Source organism: Rhinopithecus roxellana, chromosome 17 (assembly GCF_007565055.1).
Source record: "Rhinopithecus roxellana isolate Shanxi Qingling chromosome 17, ASM756505v1, whole genome shotgun sequence".
Classification (NCBI taxonomy): Eukaryota; Metazoa; Chordata; class Mammalia; order Primates; family Cercopithecidae; genus Rhinopithecus; species Rhinopithecus roxellana.
In genome coordinates, this window is record NC_044565.1 from 19,473,028 (window position 1) to 19,497,893 (window position 24,866).

The window sequence follows — 24,866 nt, forward strand, 5'->3', positions numbered from 1 at the left end:
AAGAGCAGGATGATTGAGTCAAACGATTCCAACATTGTATCATTGGTTAACTATATTACTTACTAAACTGATTGTGTAGTGGGGCTTCTTAACATAAAATAGGAGCATCATAGGTGGCTTGATAGATTAATGTCTGTTGTTTCTGAAAGTTGAATTCTTTGGACTAGAAAGGGGAAGGCTTTGGGAAACATGTCAGTTGGATGAGCAGGCTACTGTAGAAGTTTCTGAAAATCTCTTTAAGAACTAGGACAGCAACACTTCCTGTCTCAGAAGGGTGGATTTTAAAGAATGGATCCCTGTCTTGACCTGGTTATCAAATCTCTACTCGTCCTACTTCCCTTTCCCCAAATGCCGGGCTTCCCCTGAAGCTGCCAGTGTAACTTGCATTGAAGTGAAGGTGACTGACTCTTAAGAGTTGCCAAGAATCACTTCCAAAGGGGGGGGTGGGGGCCGGGGGGGTCACAGTTAGGGGGCCTGCTGCTGTGACTTCCTGGGGAAGCCTTCCACAGGGAATCCAGCAGGAGGTTGCTGACCTACTTGTACACCTCAAAGCAATGGAAATACATAATGCGCAGAACTTGACTGAGGCCAAATGTCATTGTCTTACTGAACTTTGAATTTTTTTTTTTTTTTTGAGACAGAGTCTCGCTCTTTTGCCCAGGCTGGAGTGCAGTGGCATGATCTTGGCCCACTGCAACCTCCGCCTCCTGGGTTCCAGCAGTTCTTCTGCCTAAGCCTCCCGGATAGCTGGGACTATAGGCGCCCACCACCATGCCCAGCTCATTTTGTATTTTTAGTAGAGATGGGGTTTCACCATGTTGGCCAGGCTGGTCTCAAACTCCTGACCTCAGGTGATACGCCCACCTTGGCCTCCCAAACTGCTGGGGTTACAGGCGTGAGCCACCACGCCCGGCCAACAAACAGCCATTTTCTTAAAACAATGACAACAATAAAACACCCCCAAACAAACAAAAAGAATAAACCAAAGTTAATACAAACTTGAGCTAAACCAATATTGTACTTGGCTTTGGTCCCTGAAGAAGACCTCAATCCTGTTTTCCATCTCACCTTTACCTTGTTGCATGACACTGGATGACTTCTAATTTCTGATTTTATTTGAATATCGGTAAAACTATCTCCCTTATCCAGTAATACTCATTTCTTTCAGCTTTGTAATCCCTCCCATCGATATAAAAATGGGGTGATATTTGATTGTAGAATTAAATAACTATAGAATAGCAGAATTTTAGAACTGCACGGGCTCAACCCTGTCAAGATAAGGAAGATGACTTGGTTATCATTTATTGAAACCAGCCACTGTGTTAGATGTTTTACTGGAATTACCTCATTTAATCCTCACCATGCTCCGCGAATTGGGTATTATCATTTTTCTTGTTTTTCAGAAGACTAAAACTGTGCATAGAGAGGCTAAGTGCTTGCCAAGGTCTGACAGTTAGTTGGCGGCAGGTCTGAGGCTACAAGCTCAGTTCTGGGCATTCTCTCCACCTTGGGTGATTTAAGTGTCTGGTGAGTGGCTGTGTGTAGAATGGCAGGCAGGGCTGTCCATATCCAGAACTTCCTAGAGTCCCCTGGAAGGTTAGAGGGCTTTAGAAACAATCTCGGGGCATTGCTGGATCCATAAGTTGCAGTGTTTTCAGAGTTCCCTTTTCTATTCTCCTGTATCTCTGCTCTCCCCTCTGCACGCACGCCTTCAAAGTGCCTACAGCTTTTCAGGCCCAGCAAGAACCAGGGTTGGGCAAGCTGCCAAGCCCAATGCTCAGAGGAAAGGAAAGAGAACAGAGAGGTATTTGAACCTCCAACTCAGTGTGCCTCTGTTTTTCCTTTGACAGGAAATCGATGATTGCCTGGTCCAAGCAAAAGACCGAAGTTACGATGCCCTTGTGCACTTCGGGAAGCGGGGCTTGAACGTGGCCGCCACAGCGGCTGTGATGGCTGCTTCCAAGGTACTGTGCTGGAAGTACCACAACTACACGAGTCTCAGTCCCTCTAGTTTGCCCTGCTCATCACCTGTGCAACCACACAGAATAGGGCTAAGGACCAATCAGTGGTTTTCATCTTTTGGGGGTCCTTTTGAAAATCTGATGGAAAACAAATGCTGAATCTTGCCCCAGAAAATTCTTACCCCCCCACACACGCACATGCCCACACACTTGCTATATCAAGAGGTTCCCAGAGCCCCTGAAGCTCATCTGTGGGTCCCAGGTTAAGAATTTCTAACTTATCCAACCCCACTGGAAACAATAAAATAATAGAATTTCTAACTTACTTGGCACTTAGGCCTGGGAGAAACAGAGAGGGCAGAGGAGAGAAGGAGAGAGTGCTTCTCTGCAGTTTCCTAGGGTGCACTGGGAGAGTCTCCTAAATGCAGTGGACAGGTGGAGAGACTACCTGAACAAGTGGGTGGACTCACTCATACTCATGTGGCCCAGCAGATCCAGGGGAAGGAACCCAGGTCCTAGAATAAGTTGAGTGGTCCAGACATGGAGGTCAGTAACGTGCCAAGCCATAACAACTGAGGCAGAGGAGGTTTAAAATAAACACCAGTCTGTGGGATGTTGCGGTGTAAGCATTACTTCTTCCTCTGTTCTCTCCAGCCCTTTTCAAAACTGTGTTTCTTGCTAGTATCTTCTCACATCACCCTCCTGTTGTTGTCGTCAATTTCTCATTATTTATGTAGATCCTAATAGTTAAATTGGTCAGATATTTCCTCTCATGTGAAATCAGCAGATCATCCTAGTGTTCCCCAGTGACAAGCCCTTCCCCAAAAACCATATGTGGAGTAGGGACCTACATTTGGCTGGTGGTGGAGAGAAGGCAGTCATGCTGATGTTTGGAAAGACACAGTGGTTGGGAGGTGAGTTGTATTAGCATAAGGAAGTTAGTCCCTTGTGGTGATATGAGGGTTTTGGGAAAGGAGGCGAAGGGGCTGTAAAAGGTTTGCAAGAAGATGATTAGTACAGATCTTGGTGCTTTATGAGCTTTGTGCGGATGGCAGGATGGAGGGTGCTGAGAGCCAGTTTCAAAAGACTGAGCTGGGTTTTCCTTGCCCTGAACCAAAGAGAAGCACATTAGGATCTTTTCTGGAAGAGACTCAGCACACTGGGCTGGGTGGTTGCTTGAAAAGTACCTTTCAGAAAGCCAAGGAATTCTGCAGACAAAGCCTGGGCAAGAGGGAAGGGGAACCAAAAATGAATGACTCCCCTTTCAGACAAGACCAGCTCCGTCTATAACAGAATTGTAAGCAAGGCATTCTGCCACTCCATATGGCAGATATGGCAGATCTCGGGTTTGGGGGTCTAGGGGATCCAGGGGGTCCCTGCCCCCTTTACTATAATAGCTGCTGGCAAAATGAGGGATCCCAATTAGTATTTTTGGAAGGGAAATTCTGCTTTGATTTCCCAAGATCAATCAGGATTTATGAACAGCAATAAATTCCAAGAAGCTTCTATTTGAGATGCAACCATTTTATGCTTTAATCTTTAAGTTGAAACAAAAGGGAACTCAGAATTGCTAAATTCTGAATTCATCAGGCCAACCTGGCAACATAAAGCTACAGAAACCCTGTCTCAGCCTCTCTCTACCCCATCTGTTCTGCCTCTGAAGCCTAAGGAAAACAGGCTGCTGCTGCTCTTTCCTCCGTTTGTTCATGGAGTATGAACGTGCTATATCTGTCAGGGTGGTTCAGTGTGGGTCACCTGGCGGCATAGCTGCGTGTGTGTAGATTTCATTCTGACAATAACTTCCGCAGGCCATCCTTTTCTGGGTCTGCCTCAAGATGGAGCCTCCGGAGTCTTCCTATCATCCTGGCCAGTCACTGCCTGTCCTCTGACCACCCGGGAAGCCCGTGAGCCCAAGTCTTCTCCAGCCAGGCACCTTATAGCAGCTAAAACCTAAAAGAAGTGCCAGACAGTCTGAAAGTTGCCTCAGGAAATAACTGCTCATTAGTTCTTTCCAGCTGGACTAACGTAGTGAGGGACATCTGCTTTCTGTTGAATTTGGTTTCACAGGAGAAAATTTTCTGCCTTGTGGGGCTTTGCTTTTTCTCTCTAAATATAAATATCTGGAGAGAGAAAACACATATTCTCTTCTAAAAATAATGCCTTCTATTTTTGAACCAGATGTGTACTTAAAAAAAATAAAAGAAGAAGTAAAATCCAAAACTCCAATCTAGCCGAGGTGTACATCAGTGGTTTCCATAGCAACAGTGGATCACTTCAGGCCTTGGTCAAAGGATGATGACTCACCAGTGGGTCCAAATCTGGCTTGCATGCCCAAGCCACCTGGAGAGCTTTGCTTTTTGTTTTTTTTTTTTAATAGATTCTCAGATGTGCTGAATCAGAATCTCAGGCAGTGGGCCCATGAATCTCTGTTTTTAACAAGTTCCCCAGATGATTTTTAAACAACCAGCTCTGTACAAGTCACTGCCTGAGGCCCCATACAGAACCATAGGGGGCACAGGTGATTAGGGTTGAAGCAGTTAACTTCTGTAACATTCTTGGAATGCAGATTCACCTCCTTAGAAGCCTTAACCTTGAGGAAAGCAGTGGCATGTGTGGGAACTGGCGGGGGCGGGGGTGAGGGGAGGCTGGTTTTTATTTCTCCAAAACTTACTGCCAATTGAGAAATACTATGATGGGACTACAAATTCTCCCACTTTTTGTTTTTTTCTTTTTTTGAGATACAGTCTCGCTCAGTCACCTAGGCTGGAGTGCAATGGTGCAATCTCAACTCACTGCAACCTCCGCCTCCCGGGTTCAAGCAATTCTCCCTGCCTCAGCCTCCCAAGTAGCTGGGATTACAGGCACCTGCCACCATGCCTGTCTAATTTTTGCATTTTTAGTAGAAACTGGGTTTCACCATGTTGGCCAGGCTAGTCTCAAACTCCTGACCTCAGGTTACCCACCCGCCTTAGCCTCCCAAAGTGCTGGAATTACAGGTATCCCACCTCTTTTGTAGTGCTCCCAAGAGCCTAGCACAGTGCCTTGCACCTGGCTGAGCCCTTATCAACCTTGTTGATTACCCAAGGGGAATAATTAGAGCAACTGCCTGAAAAAAAAGACACCCTGCAAAGTCATCCATGGCTGGGGTGACTATATAATTTATTGTTCAAACCAGGACACATCTGAGAATGTAAAGGATGCTTATAATAATTACTCTGAAGCAACAGGTCTAAACTAGGCCTGTTTGGCCAGACATGGTGGCTCACACCTGTAATCCCAGCACTTTGGGAGGCTGAGGTGGGAGGACTGCTTGAGCACAGGAGTTAGAGACCAGCCTGGGTAACATAGTGAGACCCTGTCTCTACAAAAAATTAAAAATTAGCCAGGCATGGTGGCATATGCCTATAGTCCCAGCTACCTGGGAGGCAGAGGCAGGAGGATCATTGCTTGAGCCCAGGAGGTAGAGACTGCAGTGAGCCATGATCATGCCACTACACTCTAGCCTAGGTGACAGAGCAAGACCTTGTCTCAATAAATAAATAAATACATAAAATTAAATAAATAAATAAATAAACTAGACCTGTCCCAAGGAAACCAGGATTTATGATCAGGTGACTCCTGGCTTCATTTAAAATTTCTTGGACCTGTCTGTCTTCTCCCATGAAACACCCTCAACTTACACATCAGTTCTCACTCTCAGTATCTACTGCATTTGGTGAAAGGGATGCAAGAGAGAGTGTTGCATGTTGAGAAGACCCTTCCTTAGGATCATTCCTGGAAGAGACTCCGCACACTGGGCTGGAATTACAGGCTAGGAAACAGATCAGTTCTGACAGATTAAATGGAGGCTGGGATAAAATGATGGGATGAAAGAGTAATTCTTCCTTCTGTCTTCTTTTTTCCATACTTCAGTGACTTCCTAGGAGTAAACTATGGAGCTTAAACTGAAGAATGAAAAATCTTTTGACTACACTTTTAGTTAATCCTTTCAAAAATAATGTTGAGCCCTGTGTCCTTTCTCTAATAAAAAATTAATGTTTGCAGGAGTGTTTTTTGTATCATCATGAAGTGTGGAAAAAATTTGTAAACCACATTATTATATAAATAGAAGCCCTGGCCAGGCACAGTGGCTCATTCCTATAATCCCAGCAGTTTGAGAGGTCGAGGCAGGCAGATTACTTGAAGCCAGGAGTTCAAGACTAGCCTGGGCAACATGATGAAACCCCATCTCTACTAAAAATACAAAATTAGCCGGGCATGGTGGCGGGTGCCTGTAATCCCAGCTACTTGGGAGGCTGAAGCAGGAGAATCGCTTGAACCCAGGAGGCAGAGGTTGCGGTGAGCCAAGATCACGCCTCTGCACTCCAGTCTGGGCCACAAGAGTAAAACTCTGTCTCAAAAAAAAAAAAAAAAAAAAAAAAAAGTAAAGTAAAGTAAAAGAAAAAGAAACCATAGTGAGACGAACCACTGAACAAAAGTTTTAAAACCATAGGGTCTCCAGGCTACCTTACTTCCCTTGCAGTTTGAACCACATACTAGATTTTTTCTGCCTGCTGAATTCTCAGATGTGGTAAAACAACATTAGTGTTTTGCTTGTCTCATAACTCGAAAAATAATGTTTTAGTTCCCCCTGGAAATCTCGTCTCCAGAACATTTCCAGTAGTACCAATACTATTACTATAGTCCACCTATTGAAGAAAGCTGCTCTAAGTAAAACCAGCATTCTGTAAATTAGGGATTCTTCTCTTGCAGTTTGTTTTCAGAGTTGTGTTTGTGTGTATACGGTTCCATCCTCCACCATCCCCAAATCTGGTATTGTAAGCTTCTTGAGATGAGGGGCTCTGGCTTCTTTTCCTTCGCTTCTTGCTTAGAAAATAAACAAAAACCGAACAATGCTTTGTTGTTTAGTGCTTTGCACTCATGGCTATTCATTAAACCTTGTTGATTGATTTGAAGTATATACTTTTTTGATTCCTCCAAACCTGCCCTGTCTAATATGGTAGCCGCTTGCCACATGTAGCTGTTTAAATTTAAATTAATTAAATTGAGTATAGCGGCTGGGCACAATGGCTCATGCCTGTAATCGCAGCACTTTGGGAGGCCAAAGCAGGTGGATCACGAGGTCAGGAGATCGAGACCATCCTGGCTAACATGGTGAAACCCCATCTCTACTAAAAATACAAAAAATTAGCCAGGCATGGTGGCGGGCGCCTGTAGTCCCAGCTACTCAGGAGGCTGAGGCAGGAGAATGGCGTGAACCAGGGAGGCGGAGCTTGCAGTGAGCCAAAATCATGCCACTGCGCTCCAGCCTGGGCGACGGAGTCAGACTCTGTCTAAAAAAAAAAATTGAGTATATGTTGGGGACCAACCTCAACACCACCCATAGGGTACCTGAAGTCTGGTGGCCACAAAGGAATGAGAAGAGACAGGTTAAAAGTTCATAAAGGTAGGAGCCAGGAGGCCAGTTGCAAAATGGAGGCTGCAAAAGGCCCAGAGTTCTGGTATCCACACTATTTATTGAATACAATCACTTAGATCTAAGAAGCAGAGATATTCAGGGCAAAACAGTGAAAAGGAGACAGTACATCATAGCCATAATCTATAGCAATAGCGGTTTAAATGAATCTCCTTTGTGCTCAAACAGCATATCTTTAACTTATCAGAGAGTAGCTAGTGGGAGCAGGCTTAACTAGGAGTCTGCACATCTGTCCACATCCCGGTGTTTCAAAGGAGTGTCTTTTTCCTTGAACACAGTGTTTACAGATAAGAGAGCAGGTCTCGCTCTGAGCATGGGAACATGATGGCAATAAGGAGGCTTTCCTCCTCAGAGGCCTCCTGTGGCTTTCCACAACTTACTGTCCCATATTTTTATGGCCAGTTTATACAGGCACCCCACAAGCCCTTTTCCCAGCAGTATACCTAAAATTGAATTCTTCAGTTGTACTAGCCCCCCACCCCGTTTTTTTATTTTGTTTTGTTTTTTGTTTTTGTTTTTGTTTTTGTTTTTGAGATGGCATCTCACTCTGTTGCCCAGGCTGGAGTGGAGTGGCATGATCTCAGCTCACTGCACCCTCTGCCTCCCAGGTTCAAGCAGTTCTCCCTGCCTCAGCCTCCAGAGTAGCTGGGATTACAGGTGCCTGCCCCCATGCCTGGCTAATTTTTGTATTTTTTAGTAGAGACGGGGTTTTGCCATATTGGCGAGACTTGTCTTGAACCCCTGACCTCAGGTGATCTGTCGGCCTCAGCCTCCCAAAGTGCTGGGATAACAGGCATGAGCCACCATACCTGGCCGTACTAGCCCCATTTCAAGTCCTCATTCGCCAGTGTGGCTGATAGCACATTTCCATCATTGAAGAAAGTTATTTTGGACAGCACTGCCCCAAGCCCTCTGTTAACCCTCCAGGGTTCTCCTTTGCCTCTTTTTCACCCCTTTGCCCATAGTTGCTCTGGCTTCAACAGGACACCCACCCCTCTTTACCTACTCAGCTCCTTGAGGCCTCTGTATATAAGGTTCACCAGGAAAATAGAGAGCTGGAAACAGCCTATAGCAGCACCCATGCTGTAGCTCTTATTTCTTCTTCCTCTTCACTGGTCTGGCCCTGCTTTCACACCATGACCTCTGCTTTCCTGACTTGCCCTCTAAAACTCAGGCACTTGGCCTGCAATTATAGTCAGTGGCCAACAGGGGATAACCAAGCCTTGGTTATAGCCCTTAGCATCTGAACAGCCAGGAACAATCCACTGAGAGTTAAATCACTTTGTTTTTCCACTTAAAAAAAGAAAATTCCCACTCACTTTTTCCTTAAAAAGAAAAAGAAGCTCCACAAAACAGTTCAGCACAATAGAAAAGAAAAAAAAAAGCCTTATCTTTTATCCATCAGTGCTCTATCTAAATGTCTAGCTTGAATAAAATACTGCTTTTAAATCACCATGAAACTTTATTTTTGGAATCAAAAGCTCATTTGAGGAATTTCATAAGCCCAGTGATTTGGGGTTTCTCACCTGACTGGAGTCAGTTGCCTTGCCTTTGTTTGCTTTCTAGCAAAAAAACTACCTGTTTACAATTAGTCAGAGGGCAGGCATTGATTTTCTTTTTATAAAACTTCCCTGTCTCAGCTCATACTTAGGAGGTATTTCCAAGGACGGAGAAGAGATGTTGTCCCCTACCCAGATCCATATGTTTCACCTCTCTGGCTTTAGTCTCTACCATCTGTTGAATCAAAGAGGGTAAGGATTCCAGAAAGCCCGTGTTTGTCTCTTCAACCCTCAGAGAAGCATTTCCTGGCCACTGTGCTAGCTCACATCAAGTTAGCCTTCTTTCTTCGTTTTTTAGCCAAGTACGATGTGACATGAAATTAATATTTAGAATTCACCACGGCAACCATTTTTAAACACCAAGATTATCTAAACTGTTACGGACAAACTGCTGAAAAAGTTTGGAAGTATTCCCTACCCATCCAGTCTCCCAAATATTAGTCAACTCGTACCCAAGTTTCACTCTCAAAAAGTGTCGAAGCAGAACCAAGCAAGACTTTTTATCAGTGTGCTGGATTCCTGTTCTCCCAGTGTTTCTACCTGGAATGTTACCTCACCTCACACGGCTCCATGAATAGTGAAGTGGATTCAAATGAATGAAACACCCACATCACACTCAGCTGAGGAGGAAGGGCCAGGAATTCACATGGAGTTGGTGGTCCGACATTACTTACCTGCTGTTTTGTGACTACCTGTGGAGACTGTGCAACCTGATGCCTCAAGGGTCCAAGAGGAAAGAGGGAAGCCTGCCTGCCTGACCTCACAGGGCCCGGTGGAACCTAGAGGTCTGAGGAAACTGAGGATCATGCGTGAGCAGGAAGGGCTGTCTCTTGGCTGTGGTGACATGGCACTTCCTCGTTCTTCTCTCTGATTCCCCTCTCGTGTTTGCCTCCTCCCTCCTTTCCTCACTCCTCAGTGTTAGGTGAATTTCTCTGGGCCCCACCTTTCTCTCCTCTCTCTCCCAGCACCATCTCATCCTGTCCCTCACCTTCAACTATCACCTGATGCACCTGGTTCCCAGATGGGCTTCTCTGCTTCAATCCAAGTGTTCCTGGTTCTCTGCTGAACATCTCCCTTGTTTCTTTCGTACTTTAGTCGACAGTTCCATAACTCCAAATCTGCCCTTCCATGTGTCCCACCATTCTGATGATAATGAAATCACCATCCTGTCAGGCACCCAAGCTCCAAATCTCTGTCACCTTTGATGCCCCACCTTCCCCCCACTTACTCTTCAAGTCCTAACTATTGGACATCCCTTCTCTGCTTTTGGGCCTTCCTCCACACCCTTCCTTCTAGCTTGGACTGTTGCAGTAGCTACCCAAATGGTCAACTGCTCCTCTCCCTACTGTTTAAGGCCTGTGCAGTCCGACCCTGATCCTAGCCTTCCAGTCTTGTCTCTCCTTACTTCTCTGGCTCTTGTGACACTGCATTCACAGCACTGTCTTCTGTACTGTTCTGGAAATAGCAACTCTGAGTGCTACTTCCAGAATTTTCTCTTTCTTGCTTCTGCTCATGTTGGTGCTTCATCTGCCTCTGTTTCTACCTCTTTGAAATCCTCCCCACCCTTTCAGATTAATGCCATCTCCTCCATGAAGCCTCCTCTGGTCCCAGGTAGAACTGGCCTCTCACTCCTGGGTCCTCTGCACCACTGTTGTCATTTATATTTGTGTTTTACCTGCATCTCCATAGGTGCTCGTTAAATGTTAAAGGAATGAAAGACTGTTGTGCATATTTTTAGCTGCCATGACCAACAGAGCAATACTTAGCATTGATGATATCCAAAGTTGGGCTTTGGAGATAAGCAGGCCAGGTTTAAAAGTCTCAGCTCCCTACTTACTGCTGCACCTCTCTGAACCTCGCTTCTTTACCTGCAAACAGGGATGATCATAGTACCTGCCACAGGAGTTATGAGGCAGTGTAAAGACTTCACAGGATGCAGAGCTCATAATAAATGTTTAATAAAGGTTGTCTGTTATTTGCTCATATGTCAGTTTGATCTCAGGCTGATTATGATCTTCTCTTTCTTCACTGTTGAACAGAATAAAACAAATAAGTCGGGCCCTGGCGTTGGGATGTTATTTACAAGGCAGGCTCTTCTGCACAGGAGGCTGACTTTCCTGCCTTATCCTGGTCCACCTCGCATTTGCTCTGTCTTCCTGCGCAAGTCACACTCCCCTGAACTCAGGGTTCCCCACTGTTATGGGCCTGACTTTTCATAGGGGTGCTTCTTCCTCCTCCTCCACCCTGAGGTATGTGGGCCCCTGAGGGGCAGCTTATGACACATGAGCACCTGTCACCCGCCAAGACAGGAGGAAGGTCAAATGTGGGCTGCTGGAGCAGCTGGAACCCTTACTTCAGGGAGGAAACCAAGCAGGAGTCTGAGTGACTTGCCCAAGGCCGTGCAGCTGTTGGTTGTTGAGCCGTGATCAGCACCAGGGTCTCTAGTTCCTCCAGTGCCCTTGCATCACTCCAAGCACCCCCCACCCCAACACACACACCCTAAACTGACACTTCCTGGCCATTTTGTGCTTGGATTACACTACCAGGTCCTGGTGGCTGAGTACCTGAGAGGTGATTGTCCCTCACTGAGGATTTGAGAGTCTCTCACACCCCAGGTACTGCTCTTCGGATGATTGATCAGCTCTCTGTTGGCCTTGTGGCAAGGCTGGGGAACACTTAATGCAGGGTGAAAGAATGAGGATCACAAGTAGGTGTCACCATAAGTCACAGTTTCTGTAAAGCTCGATCACGTGCCATAGCATGGGCATGTTTGCACACCAGTATAATTAGAGCTCACTTTGCACCAGCAGCTGGGCAGATTTGTCCTGTGGGTTCCCCCTTCCCACGCTTTGTCCTTCCTCCCTTCTCATTGTCCCTTTCCAGCAGGGCCTTTGCCTCTGAAGGAGGAAGCATGGACGAAGCAAAGCTTCCAGCTGAGACTTCCATGGGCAAGGCCAGGGGCAGCAGCTGTGTGTAGAGGGTCTCTCCTGGTGGCCCTGACTCCCCATCACCGGGCAAGGGCCTGGCTCAGATAGCCAGGCTTGGTCTGGCTATAAAGACCCGACTCACCGGAGCACAGTCATTGGTCAGCACAGGCCTGTCTCACCTCCTGGGCTCCCGCTTCTCACCTCCCATCCAGCCTGCTCCGAACCAGAAGCACCAAGCCCACCTCCTCCTTCACCATTTAGTGCTTGTTCTTGCATGCTGTCTCTCCTTAAGGGCACTTCCCAGAGAGGAGACTAGAAAATACAGTCTGTATTCCAGACAACCACGTGCCTGCTGCAAAGTGAGAGAAAAGGGGAGAACAGGTACTGGGGGCAAGTTCTTGCTGTGTGCCACATGGCATATCTAGGATGTTCTCATCATTCTAACATCCCGCCTCCTTCACGCTGCTCACCTCTCAGAAACTTTCAGTGGAGTGCTCAGTTTATTGTCAAAAACCAAGTGTAGGCAGCTGAAGCCCAGTTCTCCCAGGCTGGTCTCCTTTTACTCACTAGCACCAAAGCCTCTTCTCCCCCGGTGGATTCACCCACCATTTCCCAGATGTACCTTGGGTTTTCATCCACTCTCATGCCCTGGCCCAAAGCACTTCCCCACCAGCACGCACCTTCCCCCACCCGCTTCAGAGGATGCAGCCCTCACCTCACTCCTCTCTTGGGTTTCACCCCTTGTATGACAGGATGAGGCCTCTGTGCATGCTCAGCCATGGTGAAGGTGCTGTCCCCTGCCCTGGACTCTTCCACGTTTGGTCATCTTTGTCACTTGCGCCCTTGTATACACTTTTGTGTCTTGATGCCCCAGCTAGACTGTGAGCTCCATGGGAGCAGGGACCATACCATCCTCATCTTTGTTCCTCTGCGGTGCTTCACACAGAGCTTTGTGAACACTCCAGCAGCGTCTATTGCCAGTGAGTGAATAAACGGGTGAGCGAGCGAGGGAGTGATGGGAGGAAAGAGGTGAGGACATGGCTCCCTTCAACCCCGTTTTGTTGCCTTGGTGCCCATGGCTTTTTTCTCCTTTTCCCCTTTATCAGGTGGCTCGACTCTTTCATTTTATCTTCTCTTTGGACCTGAGAGAAGGGCAGGTAACCCTGTTGAGAGGTGTGACTAACTCCAAACTGATCCAGTCGGGCAGCGAGGCCAGGCCGCCGGCTCTGCTCACCAGCACGTGGTCTGGATCAGAGGCAGGTGTCCCCGCTGCCTCAGCACCTGCGTGTGCGTGTGTGTTAATCCATGTGGGGCACACGGAGCCGGGCCCCGCTTCATCGTCTTTCCAGAGACTCTTATGGTGTGAATTTGGTAGCATCTAACATGTGATTAACTTACTTGGGCTTTTTTTCCTTTGTTTAATGCCTGGAGAATGGATTGAATTTGATGATGGATGCTATTGCAGTAGAAATTATCCTTCTCTGTTTGGTTTGTTAATCCCATTTCACGTCACAAACAAGGGCCTGGTCCTCATGCAGCATGTCATTGGGAGCCTGCTTGGCTTGGATGTGGTGCATGTATGGCTGTGGAGGCTCACTCCATCAGTGAGGCGGACACCCTGTGGAGTTTGGAAGGAATTACTAACCCCTTCTGAATTACCGGTGGGAAATGCGGTTGTGCTGGTGGCTTTGTTATCAATTTCCTGACTCACTAAAACCCTTTGTCTTTATTGTTGTCCTCAGTAGCAGGCATTAGATATTGTGTCAAGTGAGATGGGCTAAACTTTGTGCTTTGCTGGAGCCTTCCCCTGTGACTTGGTGTGTCCCTCTGGAAAAGAGGACCTCATTAAGGGCTCAAAACTCATTCAGTTTCTGGAGATACCGTGAACTCCTTCTTAGTTCTGTGTTGCTGTTATTGCTGTTTTCATTACTCCTATGTCTTTTTTTTTTTTTTTTTTGGTCTAGATGGCATTGGTCTGCATCGTGCACACTGTATATTCACAAAACGAGGTCCTCAGGGTGACCTTGAGTGAGTGCTGTTGGTGTTACCGAAAATTAAATTGTACTGATTTTTTAAAGGTAATGCATGTTCTTGGTGCAGAATTCTAAAAGGACAAAAGAGAGTGTCCAGTGAAGAGTAAGTCTTACTCTTACCCCGCCTTCCACTGGCATGGTTTTTTACAAAGAAACCACGTAGTCTTTCTGCAGGCATTTCCGCTATTCAGATACATCCCTGGCCATGAACAAGGTATAAGTGGACCCCCATCTCCTTAGCACACAAAACTGCAAAGACCTCACTCGGGGGTGGATTGAAGTGGCCACTCTCAGTGGTGATAAATACTAACACATATTCCTTCTTTTTCTACCTGGTCTCCATCTTCACCTACCCAAGTCCTCCACCCACCCAAGTTCAAGTGCAGTCTCCTCTGGTACGCCTTGCCTCTCCAATGTGTGCCCTCTGCCCTGTGCACCCACAGCCCTCTGACACTTCTTATACACTCCTCACAGACACATCTCAAGGCTTGTTCAGCAGGAGGCTCTTTCAGGTCTGGGACCCTGGCTGATGCGTCAGGCTGAGGTGGGGATCTTCCACTGTCACTCTTCACCCAGGCGGTAGGCAGCTCCATAAATGATCATACGTTCATTCATGCAACTCCTTAACCCCTAATGTGTATCAAATAGAGTGGCAGGTGCCAAGGCTGCAACAGTGAATAAAACAGACAACAGCAATACTTAAATATCATTGTGTGGAGTACAAGAGAGAAGTACAGCTCAAAAGCTGCAGTGACAGCATATTACAGAGAACTGGGATGAGTAGAGAAAGCTGCTCTGAGAAGTGCAACCGTGTTTCATTGAATCTAAAATGCTGTGGTTTCTGAGACACATCATTATCTTATGTTCCACTAAGAAAGATAATATTGCCAATTAAATTAGGACACAGTGTTTTTTCACTTAGAATGTTTATTTATTTATTTATTTATTATTACTATTTTTGAGACGGAGTTTTGCTCTTGTTGCCCAGGCTGGAGTGCAATGGCATGATCTCGGCTCACCACAACCTCCGCTTCCCAGGTTCAAGCGATTCTCCTGCCTCAGCCTCCCGAGTAGCTGGGATTACAGGCATGCACCACCATGCCTGGCTAATTTTGTATTTTTAGTAGAGATGGAGTTTCTCCCTGTTGGTCAGGCTGGTCTCAAACTCCTGACCTCAGTTGATCCACTCGCCTCAGCCTTCCAAAGTGCTGGGACTACAGGCATGAGCCACTGTGCCCAGCCAGAATGTTTATTTCATCTTATTAAAAAGACTTTTAGACATCTTCTTTTGTCACTTTTATAAATACATTAAAAAGAACACAGCTGGGCATGGTGGCTCACGCCTGTAATCCCAGCACTTTGGGAGGCCGAGGTGAGTGGATCACCTGAGGTCAGGAGTTCGAGTCCAGCCTGGCCAACATGGTGAAACCCCGTCTCTACTAAAATTACAAAAATTAGCCAGGCGTGGTGGTGGGTGCCTGTAATCCCAGCTACTCAGGAGGCTGAGACAGGAGAATCATTTGAACCTGGGAGGCAGAGGTTGCAGTGAGCCGAAATGGTGCCATTGCACTCCAGCCTGGCTCACAAGAGTGAAACTCCATCTCAAAAAAAAAGAAAGAAAGAAAGAAAAAGGAACACATTAGCACGATAAGTGGTTAAGATCTCTCTAACCTCACTTTTTCACTTTCGGAGTCTCCTGAATCACTTTTCAACTTGTATGTCAGTATCCCACCATGCCATATCTTTCTCTGTTCCTTCCAGTGTGTTGGGTGATGTTGAGCTTTTGTTTCTGGGATTTTCATTCATGCCAGTTTTGAAGCTGCCACTTTCTTGATCATACCAGAAGGTGTCAGTGAGATATGTGTTAGACAACTGAGATTCATATTCCTTTCTCAAGCAATTCTTAAATGGTTTGTTAAACACTCAGGGGCTTCAGTTGTCCAGTTATGCCAGGGAGAATAACAACCAAGTATATCTATGTGTAGGCATTGACAGTGATGTCAGGGCAGCAGCAATTGTAAGATTCAGAGACAAAAAATATGTCTTGAAATTGATAAAAATCATTTTCAAGAAGTCTAGGAGGAGGTGGGTGCTATCATTATTATTCTGGTGACTTAGTGATGTCTTTTTAAATTTTAAAAATAGAGACGGAGTCTACCTATGTTGCCCGGGCTGGTCTTGAACTCCTGGGCTCCAGCAATTCTCCCGCCTTATCCTCCAAAGTGCTGGGACTGCAGGCATGCGCCACCAGATGGGCCTTCTCAGAGCTTTTAGTATGATAATGTGGCTCATGGAATTATGGAAAATATGGTATTAACGCTTTCCAGATTTAGAAAATCCAAATTTATTTCCCCAAAGTAGGGAACCCAATTTTGTAGAATACCAATGAACAACTTGTGGTTCTTCCCAGAAGACAATAGTCTAGAATAACAAAGATTCTACAGAGCACAGCTGAACTGACAGTATGGAATGGGGTTTGTGGAAAGTGAATAGGAATGAGATTTTGTGTAGAGACTGAGAAGGGCTGAAAGGTTTACAAATGAGGGAGGCATATTGATTTTTTTTTTTTTTTGACATGAAGTTTTTGCTCTTGTTGCCCAGGCTGGAGTGCAATGGCGCGATCTTGGCTCACTGCGACCTCCGCCTCCCGGGTTCAAGAGATTCTCCTGCCTCAGCCTCCTGAGTAGCTGAGATTACAGGCGTGCACCACCACACCTGGCTAATTTTGTATTTTTAGTAGAGACAGGGTTTCACCATGTTGGTCAGACTGGTCTTAAACTCCTGGCCTGAAGTGATCCACCCACCTTGGCCTCCCAAAGTGCTGGGATTACAGGCGTGAGACACTGTACCCGGTCAGGCATATTGATTTTAACCATCTCAGAGTGTTTTGATGGGCAAGGACTAATTTGTTTTTAAGAGTCTTGTATCTATGCCACTATAATTTCCTCTGACACAGGCCTAGGTTGATACTGAGCTATTATTATCTCCCTCTCTTTCCCAACCTCTGCCACTGCCAGTGTGATATTGGAGCTAGACTGGCTGGCTTCTGGGAGTGGAATGGAGCACTTTGCTAAAATGAAGGTGTGCAATGCCTGCTGTTACTTTCTCTCACATATGTTGCCAAGTGACAATGAGCGAGAACTGGCAAACTGTTGAGGGAATTCGTCCCTGGCCGTTTATTTGGGCCTGGGGTCCCAAATAAATGAAGCTCAGGAAGTGACCTTTTCCACCTCTGCTTTCAATAGCAACCTTTGTGTCTTAGGCAGCTTTCACTAGCTTTCAATAGCAACCTTTGTGTCTTAGGCAGTAGCCGCAGCATCAACATCATTATCATCATAGTTGACATTATTGAAGACTAAATATGCAATGGGCTATGTGATGGGTATCTTAAGGATGTAATCTCATTGAATCCGCACCAGCAGCTGGCCATTTGGATGCTCTTCTGCAAATGAAGGTCTTGAGGCGGTGAGAGGTTAAGATCACTCAGCTGTTGAATGATAGGGCTGGAATTTGAATCCAGGCCTGACTCAGGAACTACTGTTCTCAATCTTCACTTTCTGTAGCTTCTGTTAGGGCACTTCTGTGTTGTATCTGTATATTTGTCGTTTTACATTTTCTCAGAAATCAAAGTGTACTTTTGGTGTTTCATGTTAACACCTAGCACCATGTTCTTGCCCATAAAAAGTTCTTGGTAATTGTTGAACAAGTAAAGTAAATGAAGAAATGAGAGGATGAATGAGTGAGTCAGTGAATAGTTGGCTTGAACACTAACCTGAGTTACTCACTTATAATTAGCAGAATATTTTCTCACTCATTTCAGAGTCAAGTTTGGTTCCTTAGTCATCAAATTTCTTCTAAATTCTAGATGCCGCCTAGAATGTTTCTGAGTAAAATAATCATGGATCATTGGCTGTTATATTTGAAGGGGTTATATAATGGGTGTCTGGCTGGTCCAGCCTACGTTGGCAAAGACCACCCAGCTGTTCCTGCCAAGGACGTGAGGCCTTGGACCCTTGCCCACCATCACTCTAGAGCAGTGTCGGAGGCAACCAAGGTGATGTCTGTCTTTTTTCATGTAATAGCCTCCAAATACTTCTTGGCCTGGATTTACAATTCTAATTGTATTTATTTGATTATTTAAATAGTTTTCTTTGTGCTATTGTTGTTGGTTTCCTGGCAACATGGTTTTTATATCTTTGGTAGGTTGGGAACAGATCTGGTTCATATTTTAGTGCATCTTGGTTTTAGTCTGGCACTTCTTTCTTTCTTTTTATTTTTTTGAGACAGGGCCTCACTCTGTTGCCCAGACTAGAGTGCAGTGGTATGATCCCGGCTCACTGCAGGCTCTACCTCTTGGGCTCAGGCTGTCCTCCCACCTCAGTGTCCTGAGTAGCTAGAACTACAGACATATACCACTATGCCCAGCTAGGTTTTTAAATTTTTTGTAGATACATGGTCTCACTACATTGCCCAGGCTGGTCTCGAACTCCTGGACTCAAGCAATCCTCCTGCCTCAGCCTCCCAAAGTACTGGGATTACAGGCATGAGCCACCAGGCCTGGTCTCTCCTGGCATTTCTTTTAAACCTGCCTGCAAGCCCCTTTTGTTTCCCCCTCCCTTTTAATGAACTCATTTTGCGTTTGCTCCTTGATCCCATCTGGATCTTTCACTTCAGCGAATTGCTGTGCTTTGTTGGTTCATTTTCATTATTTTTTTATATTAAGTAAAATGAAAAAATCTTCCAAACCCTTCTCTCACCCGTGAAAACCTCTTACTCAACTGTTTTGGCCCTTGCTTGTTTCATCATTCCCACCAACAGCCCTCTTGTCAGCGGCTTGAATTGATTTTGTGCTGATTTGTTGGTTCTGTTATGTCTGTTGTGCAGTATTGTCCTCAAGTCACCCGGATCTCTGGGAGCACTCTTTCCTTCATTGTCCAAGTGGCATAGAATACCTCTCCCATGCCACTGTCGTGCCATGCACCCGAGGGAAGCCTGCATACCCTCCAGGCTTTCTTCTTTCTGAAGATGTCTGAGTTCATTCATTTGCCTGGTAGTTACTTGCCTCTCACTTCGTGCTCCAAATTTCCCCAGACTCTTCCCACTCTCAGGTTTCTGTAGCCTCTCTCTGCAGCCCCTGAGGCACACTTAAAGCAATGCCACCATCCCTGAGCCTTCACTGTGATCATTTTCACTCTGACACATTCTCTCATCCAGACAGTGAGGAGCTGCTCTTTCCTAAGTAAAATGCATTGATCTTGCTTTCTAAACAAAAGAACAATTCCCCTCCGAGATTCTCTGTCTCCCTCAGAATGTGAAATGGTGACAGTCAGCAGGGGTTTTTTAAATCATTTTTTTCCTTCCTGATTCATTACCTTTTGGGTATTTTATGAAGCTGAAATGCACCAGCAGAAGTAAGTGTGCCTTGCAGACAGTGATATGCTATACAAATAAAAGAAATTTCTGTTGTCAAACATTTAGAAAACTATTGTCTGTATTTTGTGTCCTTTGAAAATAGTAAGAACTAAGTACATTGAATATTAGGTTTTGATTGCCTGACCAGATTCTCATGTACTGAGAAAAACGTAGATACATGTGGATTTTTATTTATGCAAAGCAAGAGAAGCAGCAGGTGGCCTGGAGGGAGTAGGAGCTGCAGGCAGTAGTCACGCTCTTGGCCCTGGGTCTGTCTGAGGCTCCTGATCAGGATCATCATCGTATCATCGTGGGAGTGTCTGAGGGTAGGGAGGGAGCCTGAAGCCAAAGGAGCAATTGCTGAGCCCCAGAGGAGCCCCTGGAAAATTCCGGGATTTGACCCTCTCTGTGTTTCCAGCAGCAGTGTCTGGGCACCTGCGCCTCAGAGTTGATCCAGGTCTTGATTTCCACCTTGCTGACCATCAGAGCTCCCTCTTGGCCTTTGTCGAGTCTGACCTGTGGAGCAGGACCTCTGACGTGTGCCCTTCCTGTGTTGTATCCAGGGACAGGGTGCCTTATCAGAGAGACTGCGGAGCTTCAGCATGCAGGACCTCACCACCATCAGGGGAGACGGCGCCCCTGCTCCCTCGGGCCCCCCACCACCGGGGCCTGGGCGGGCCAGCAGCAAACACGGCCAGCCTAAGATGTCCAGGAGTGCTTCTGAGAGCGCTAGCAGCTCAGGTAGGTGTTACTTTACTTCCCCTCTTTCCCACTCCTTGGGCCCCGCTTTCCTTAAGAGAGGCCCAGTCCGCAGTGTGGCATGCAGACTGGCCCTGGCCCCATGGACCTGCCACCAACAGAGGTGTCCATCAGATCATGCCAGGTCAGCCAAGGGGCGGAGCACCCCTCAGGCCAGGCCAGGAAACCGGCCTGGTGACTCTGATCAGGGATAGGGCTAGGTCACCTGCACCAGAGGGTCCCCCTTCCTCCATATGATTGTCTGGGGAATTGGGGGTAGTTGGGGGATAGTGCCTAGGCAAAGCCTGGAGGCAGCAGGCACAACTGGACCTGGGCCCCAGAAGCCTTCTGTGTTGTCTTCTCAGACTCCGGGGAAGCGTACCTATTGACACCTGAACGTTGTCTTCTTACCCGGGCTTACTGCTCTCACGGGCCCTCTTCCCTGCCTGAATATTGCCTGTCCTCTCTCTCATTCTGCTGTCTCCTTCTCATCTCTGACCTCTCATGTACCTCACACCATCCCCAGCCTCTGCATACCAAGGGCCATGCTAGCTCTGAGTTCTGGTTCCTGTGGTGACCGGGACCTTACAGTAACCACACCTCTGCCTCCAATGTCTGACTCTGGTGTCACACGCCCATTGTGGGATTGCCGGTATTGGGACTGACCTGGGGACCACGTTAAACATGCAAAGTCCTGGGCCCATCCACAGAGGCTTCACTAGGTCTGGGGTGAGACCCAGAAGTGTGATTTCATTGAGATGCAGTCACGTTTGGGAACCCCCTGGCATCGGATCCACCAGCGTGGGTTTCAGGCTCATGGAGGGTGGGGACACAGGCTAGGGACACACAATTTCCCAGGCTGCTCCTTGGGAGGATACCAGGGGCCTTGGCTCTCAGGGGCTGAGCACAGCAGCTGCCCAGGACTGATGGTGGGAGCGTGCAGGACGGTTCTGGATCACCTCTTCTGCCTCCCTGTGGTGAGAGGGGTGGGAATCTATGTCCACAACGTTATGTCTGGTGGCTGCCTGGCCCTTAAATCTACAAATGGAGATGTCTGGCCACCTGTGACTGACTGTGTGCTATAAGGTGCAGCCTGCAGAGGACACCTTGGCCATAAGCCCCATGTCCTGACAGACCCCATCTGATGCTTGGGGGTCTTAGCCATCGACAGGAAGGCATGAGGCCTGTGGCTGCCTGGGAATGGCGACTCATGCGCAGAGCCAAGTGCAGCTCAGGGCTCTGTCCATTTCCTCCCTCTCAGCAGTGTCCTCTTGGCCCTTCGCAGGTCTTAAGACTGTGGCTTTTCTGTTGGGAGATGTTTTAACCCTGTCACTGCTGGAAGCAGGAGAGGGTTGGGGAGGTGGAGTCTCGGCTGTGGGGGTGATGGCCACCTCAGGGAGGGGTTACCCCCTGAGGGACCCCCCCCCCACCCTGCCGCAGGAATGGAATCCCAAAAGGCCAGGCAGGAAATGACCTCAGGGATCTTTCAGTTAAATCCAATGATTTTACGGGTGAAGAGACAGAGGTCCAGGGAAGGGGACTGTGCAGAGTCACCCACGCTGGGCTGCAGTAGGGTGTGGCCTCCTGACTCCGGGGCCAGTGCCCTTGGTCACTCACTCATCAACCATCCAGGATTTGTCAAGCATCTACAGCTTCTGATCTGCTGGACACTGCCCCAGAAATAGGGATACAAAACAGAGTTAGGTCTCATCTCCACACTGTGTCAGCTCATCATCTACCAAGCCTCAGATGAAAGCTGCCCCTTAGATGGAAAAGGGACCTCAATTCAGTGAAACCCAGAGGGCAGAGAGCAAGAGCCAATGGGGTGAAGTTCCAAGGGGGTAGCCACTTGCTTGCTGCATGACCCAGGCAAGCTGTTTACCCTCTCTGCACCCCAGATTTCTTATCTACACAAGGAATGACACCCCTTTGTAGGGGTACTGTGAGGCTTCAAGTGAAACAAACTATGTAAAAGTGTTTATGGTCATGCCTGGCACCAGTGCATGGTGGCTGTTATCACTGTTCTTTTTTGTAATTTGTCTCGCCTGAGAAGGCACATGGTTATGCTGAGCATCCAGGAGCAAAATGGGCCATCTTGGGAGGTAGATCCCAAGGAGATCCCTGACATTGGAAGTACACAAGCCAAAGCTGGATGGTCAGGTTCAAGGGAGGGATTCCTGATTTGGCTAGGAAGCGGGCCTAGGTGGCCCTGGCATCCCTTTGCCTCTAAGAGTCTGTGTTGCCATTTTAGAGGTGAGCCCAGTGGAGGAAGCAGGCTCAGAGAGGTTGTGCAATGGGCTGAGGCCCCCAGGCCCAGAATCCAGGCCTCCTGCCTAGACCTCCCCTGGTGAATTATTCAAGGCAGCCACAGAACTGGGAATGCAAGAAGCTGGCAGGGTCTGCAGGGAGATAGGAGTGTCTTCTGGGCCTGGAGCATCTTCCCAGCCCAGCACCAGGTAGAAAAGCTACCTGGTGAGATGACTGCTTTGGCACTGGCTCTGCCACTCTCCATGAGCAGAGGGGATGACATCCCCTGCCATTCCCCAGGGAGGCAGTGGGGAGTGTTCCGGCTGTCCTGGGCTGAGAGGACCAGCTGTGCTGCATCATGCCCCAGCCCTCCCCACTGCTGGCCCCCTTGGCCTCAGCACCTGTGACCACAGGGGGCAAAAAGGAAAGGTGCAACCCAGTAAGGAGGCCAGGAACAGTGTGGTGCTCTTTCCAGCTGTTCTGGAGCCTAAAATAAAAGCCATCTCAAAAAGGAAGACAGGAGCCAGGCGGGCGCAGTGGTTGACGCCTGTAATCCCAGCACTTTGGGAGGCTAAGGCGAGTGGATCACTAGAGGTCGGGAGTTCAAGACCAGCCTTACCAATATGGAGAAACCCCGTCTCTACTAAAAATACAAAATCGGCCAGGCGTGGTGGCGCATGCCCGTAATCCCAGCCATTCATGGAGTAGCTGAGGCAGGAGAATTGCTTGAACCTGGGATGCAGAGGTTGCAGTGAGCTGAGATTGCGCCATTGCACTCCAGTCTGGGCAACAAGAGCAAAACTCCGTCTCAAAAAAAAAAAAGGAAGACAGGTGAAAGATGGCCTGGGGCCTGGTTATAGGGCAGAATTGCCTGGGTCAGAGGCTCTTCGGCTATCATACCCTCAAGTAAGGTCAACATGCCTTGGAGGAAGTCTGGCAGAGGAAGCCCATTTATACTGGGCTGGTGTAGCCTTCCCAGCTCAGCCCCCAGTGTGGGCCTCGGATGCCAGGCCACATCAGGTAGCAGAAAGGGCCCCAGAAGAGGGGAAGACTCTAGACTTCATCCTGGCTGGGTGATGCCGGGCCTGTGCAGACACAGCAAATGCAGCACAGCAAGGCACGCTCGTTCCTGCTGAGCTTCAATTCAGCCTCAGGACGTCTCTCAGAACAACCCGGGCAGGCGCTACCATAGGATTTGACCTTGGCACAGAGGACAGACCTGATTCCCTTAGGCTTTCTTCTTTGTAAAACAAAACGCCCAATAATCCCTATTCAGCTTATGTCTTAGGGTTGTGAGGAGAGGAAACCAGAGAATTTGCAAACCCTGGACAGGTGGCAGGAGTTGAAGACAACCTGGAGAGAGGTGGGAGCTGCGCCTCGTGGAATTCTCTGCAGCCTCTGGAAGCAACAGATTAAATGTGCACACAATGGAACTTGAAAGCATGATGCCAGCTGAAGAAAAGTGCAGAACAGAATGAGATTTTATCTAACAATTTATGTAAAATAAAAAGCTACGCCTATCATGCAAAGTAACAATACAGAGTTTATATGAAGAACATGTTCAAACAAAAAGTTGCACATTAAAATATTAGAAGTGACACTCCTTGAGGAGGAAGGAGAATGTGAGTGAGATGTGGGAATAAAAGTCATGTAAAGGCACATAATAAAGGGTTGTCAGGCACAATGGCTCCCACCTGTAATCCCAGCACTTTGGGAGGCCAAGGCAGGCGGATCACCTGAGGTTGAGAGTTCGAGACCAGCCTGACCAACATAGAGAAACCATATCTCTACTAAAAATGCAAAATTAGCCAGGCATGGAGGTGGGCACCTGTAATCCCAGCTATTCAGGAGGCTGAGGCAGGAGAATCGCTTGAACCTGGGAGGCAGAGGTTGCAGTGAGCTGAGATCACGCCATTGCACTCCAGCCTGGTCAACAAGAGTGAAACTCTGTCTCATTTAAAAAAAAAAAAAAAAAAAAATGAGGGGGATCCCATGAACCAGTATGGACCATTTGCTGTGAGCCGAGAAGGGATATCCATGCGACCTCTTGCATCTTGAGAAAAGGAAGGAAGATGCACACAAACAAGGAAGAGAGGAAGGGGCACAAAGACTGTCCCTGCACGGTCACTCAGTGCTGCAAGCTCCTGGCAGGCAGACAAGGGTTCTGTGCTTCTCTCTGTAAATGCCTACCCAACATACCCACCACATGCCTGGCACACAGAGACCTCTGCATGTGCTCTGAGGACACAGGGTCTAGGCATTGGAAAAGGGGAAGGAGAGTTCTTTCCTGCTGCTTTCAGCACCCAGAATGGGGCTGGGCAGTGTACTTGGCCTGACCTCTCTCTTGCCTGGAGTTTTCCTCTTTGCTTAAAGGGTCAGGGCAGGCAGGGATTGACAGGGCCCTCCCTGCAGAATGAGCTGGGAGGTGTGTAGTCAGATACCATATGCTGAATGCCTAGCACTGGACACCAGGAAGTGTACAAGAAATGTTGAAAGAATGACCCTGCCCTTCC

At 47.5% G+C, this 24,866-nt stretch overlaps 1 protein-coding gene across 3 annotated transcripts in view; it reads left to right on the plus strand.

Annotated features, from left to right (window-relative positions):
• The window catches only part of REEP1 (receptor accessory protein 1), a 125,836-nt gene that overhangs the window by 87,167 nt on the left and 13,803 nt on the right, over positions 1–24,866 (plus strand). For 2 of the 3 annotated variants that reach the window (XM_030921235.1, XM_030921237.1), the window contains exons 5-6: positions 1,851–1,964; positions 19,932–20,109. In XM_030921235.1, coding sequence (XP_030777095.1) covers positions 1,851–1,964; positions 19,932–20,109 — 292 coding nt within the window. Of the gene's footprint in view, positions 1–1,850; positions 1,965–19,931; positions 20,110–23,685; positions 23,767–24,866 lie in introns of those variants that run through there. The other variant, XM_030921236.1, reaches the window with a different exon arrangement.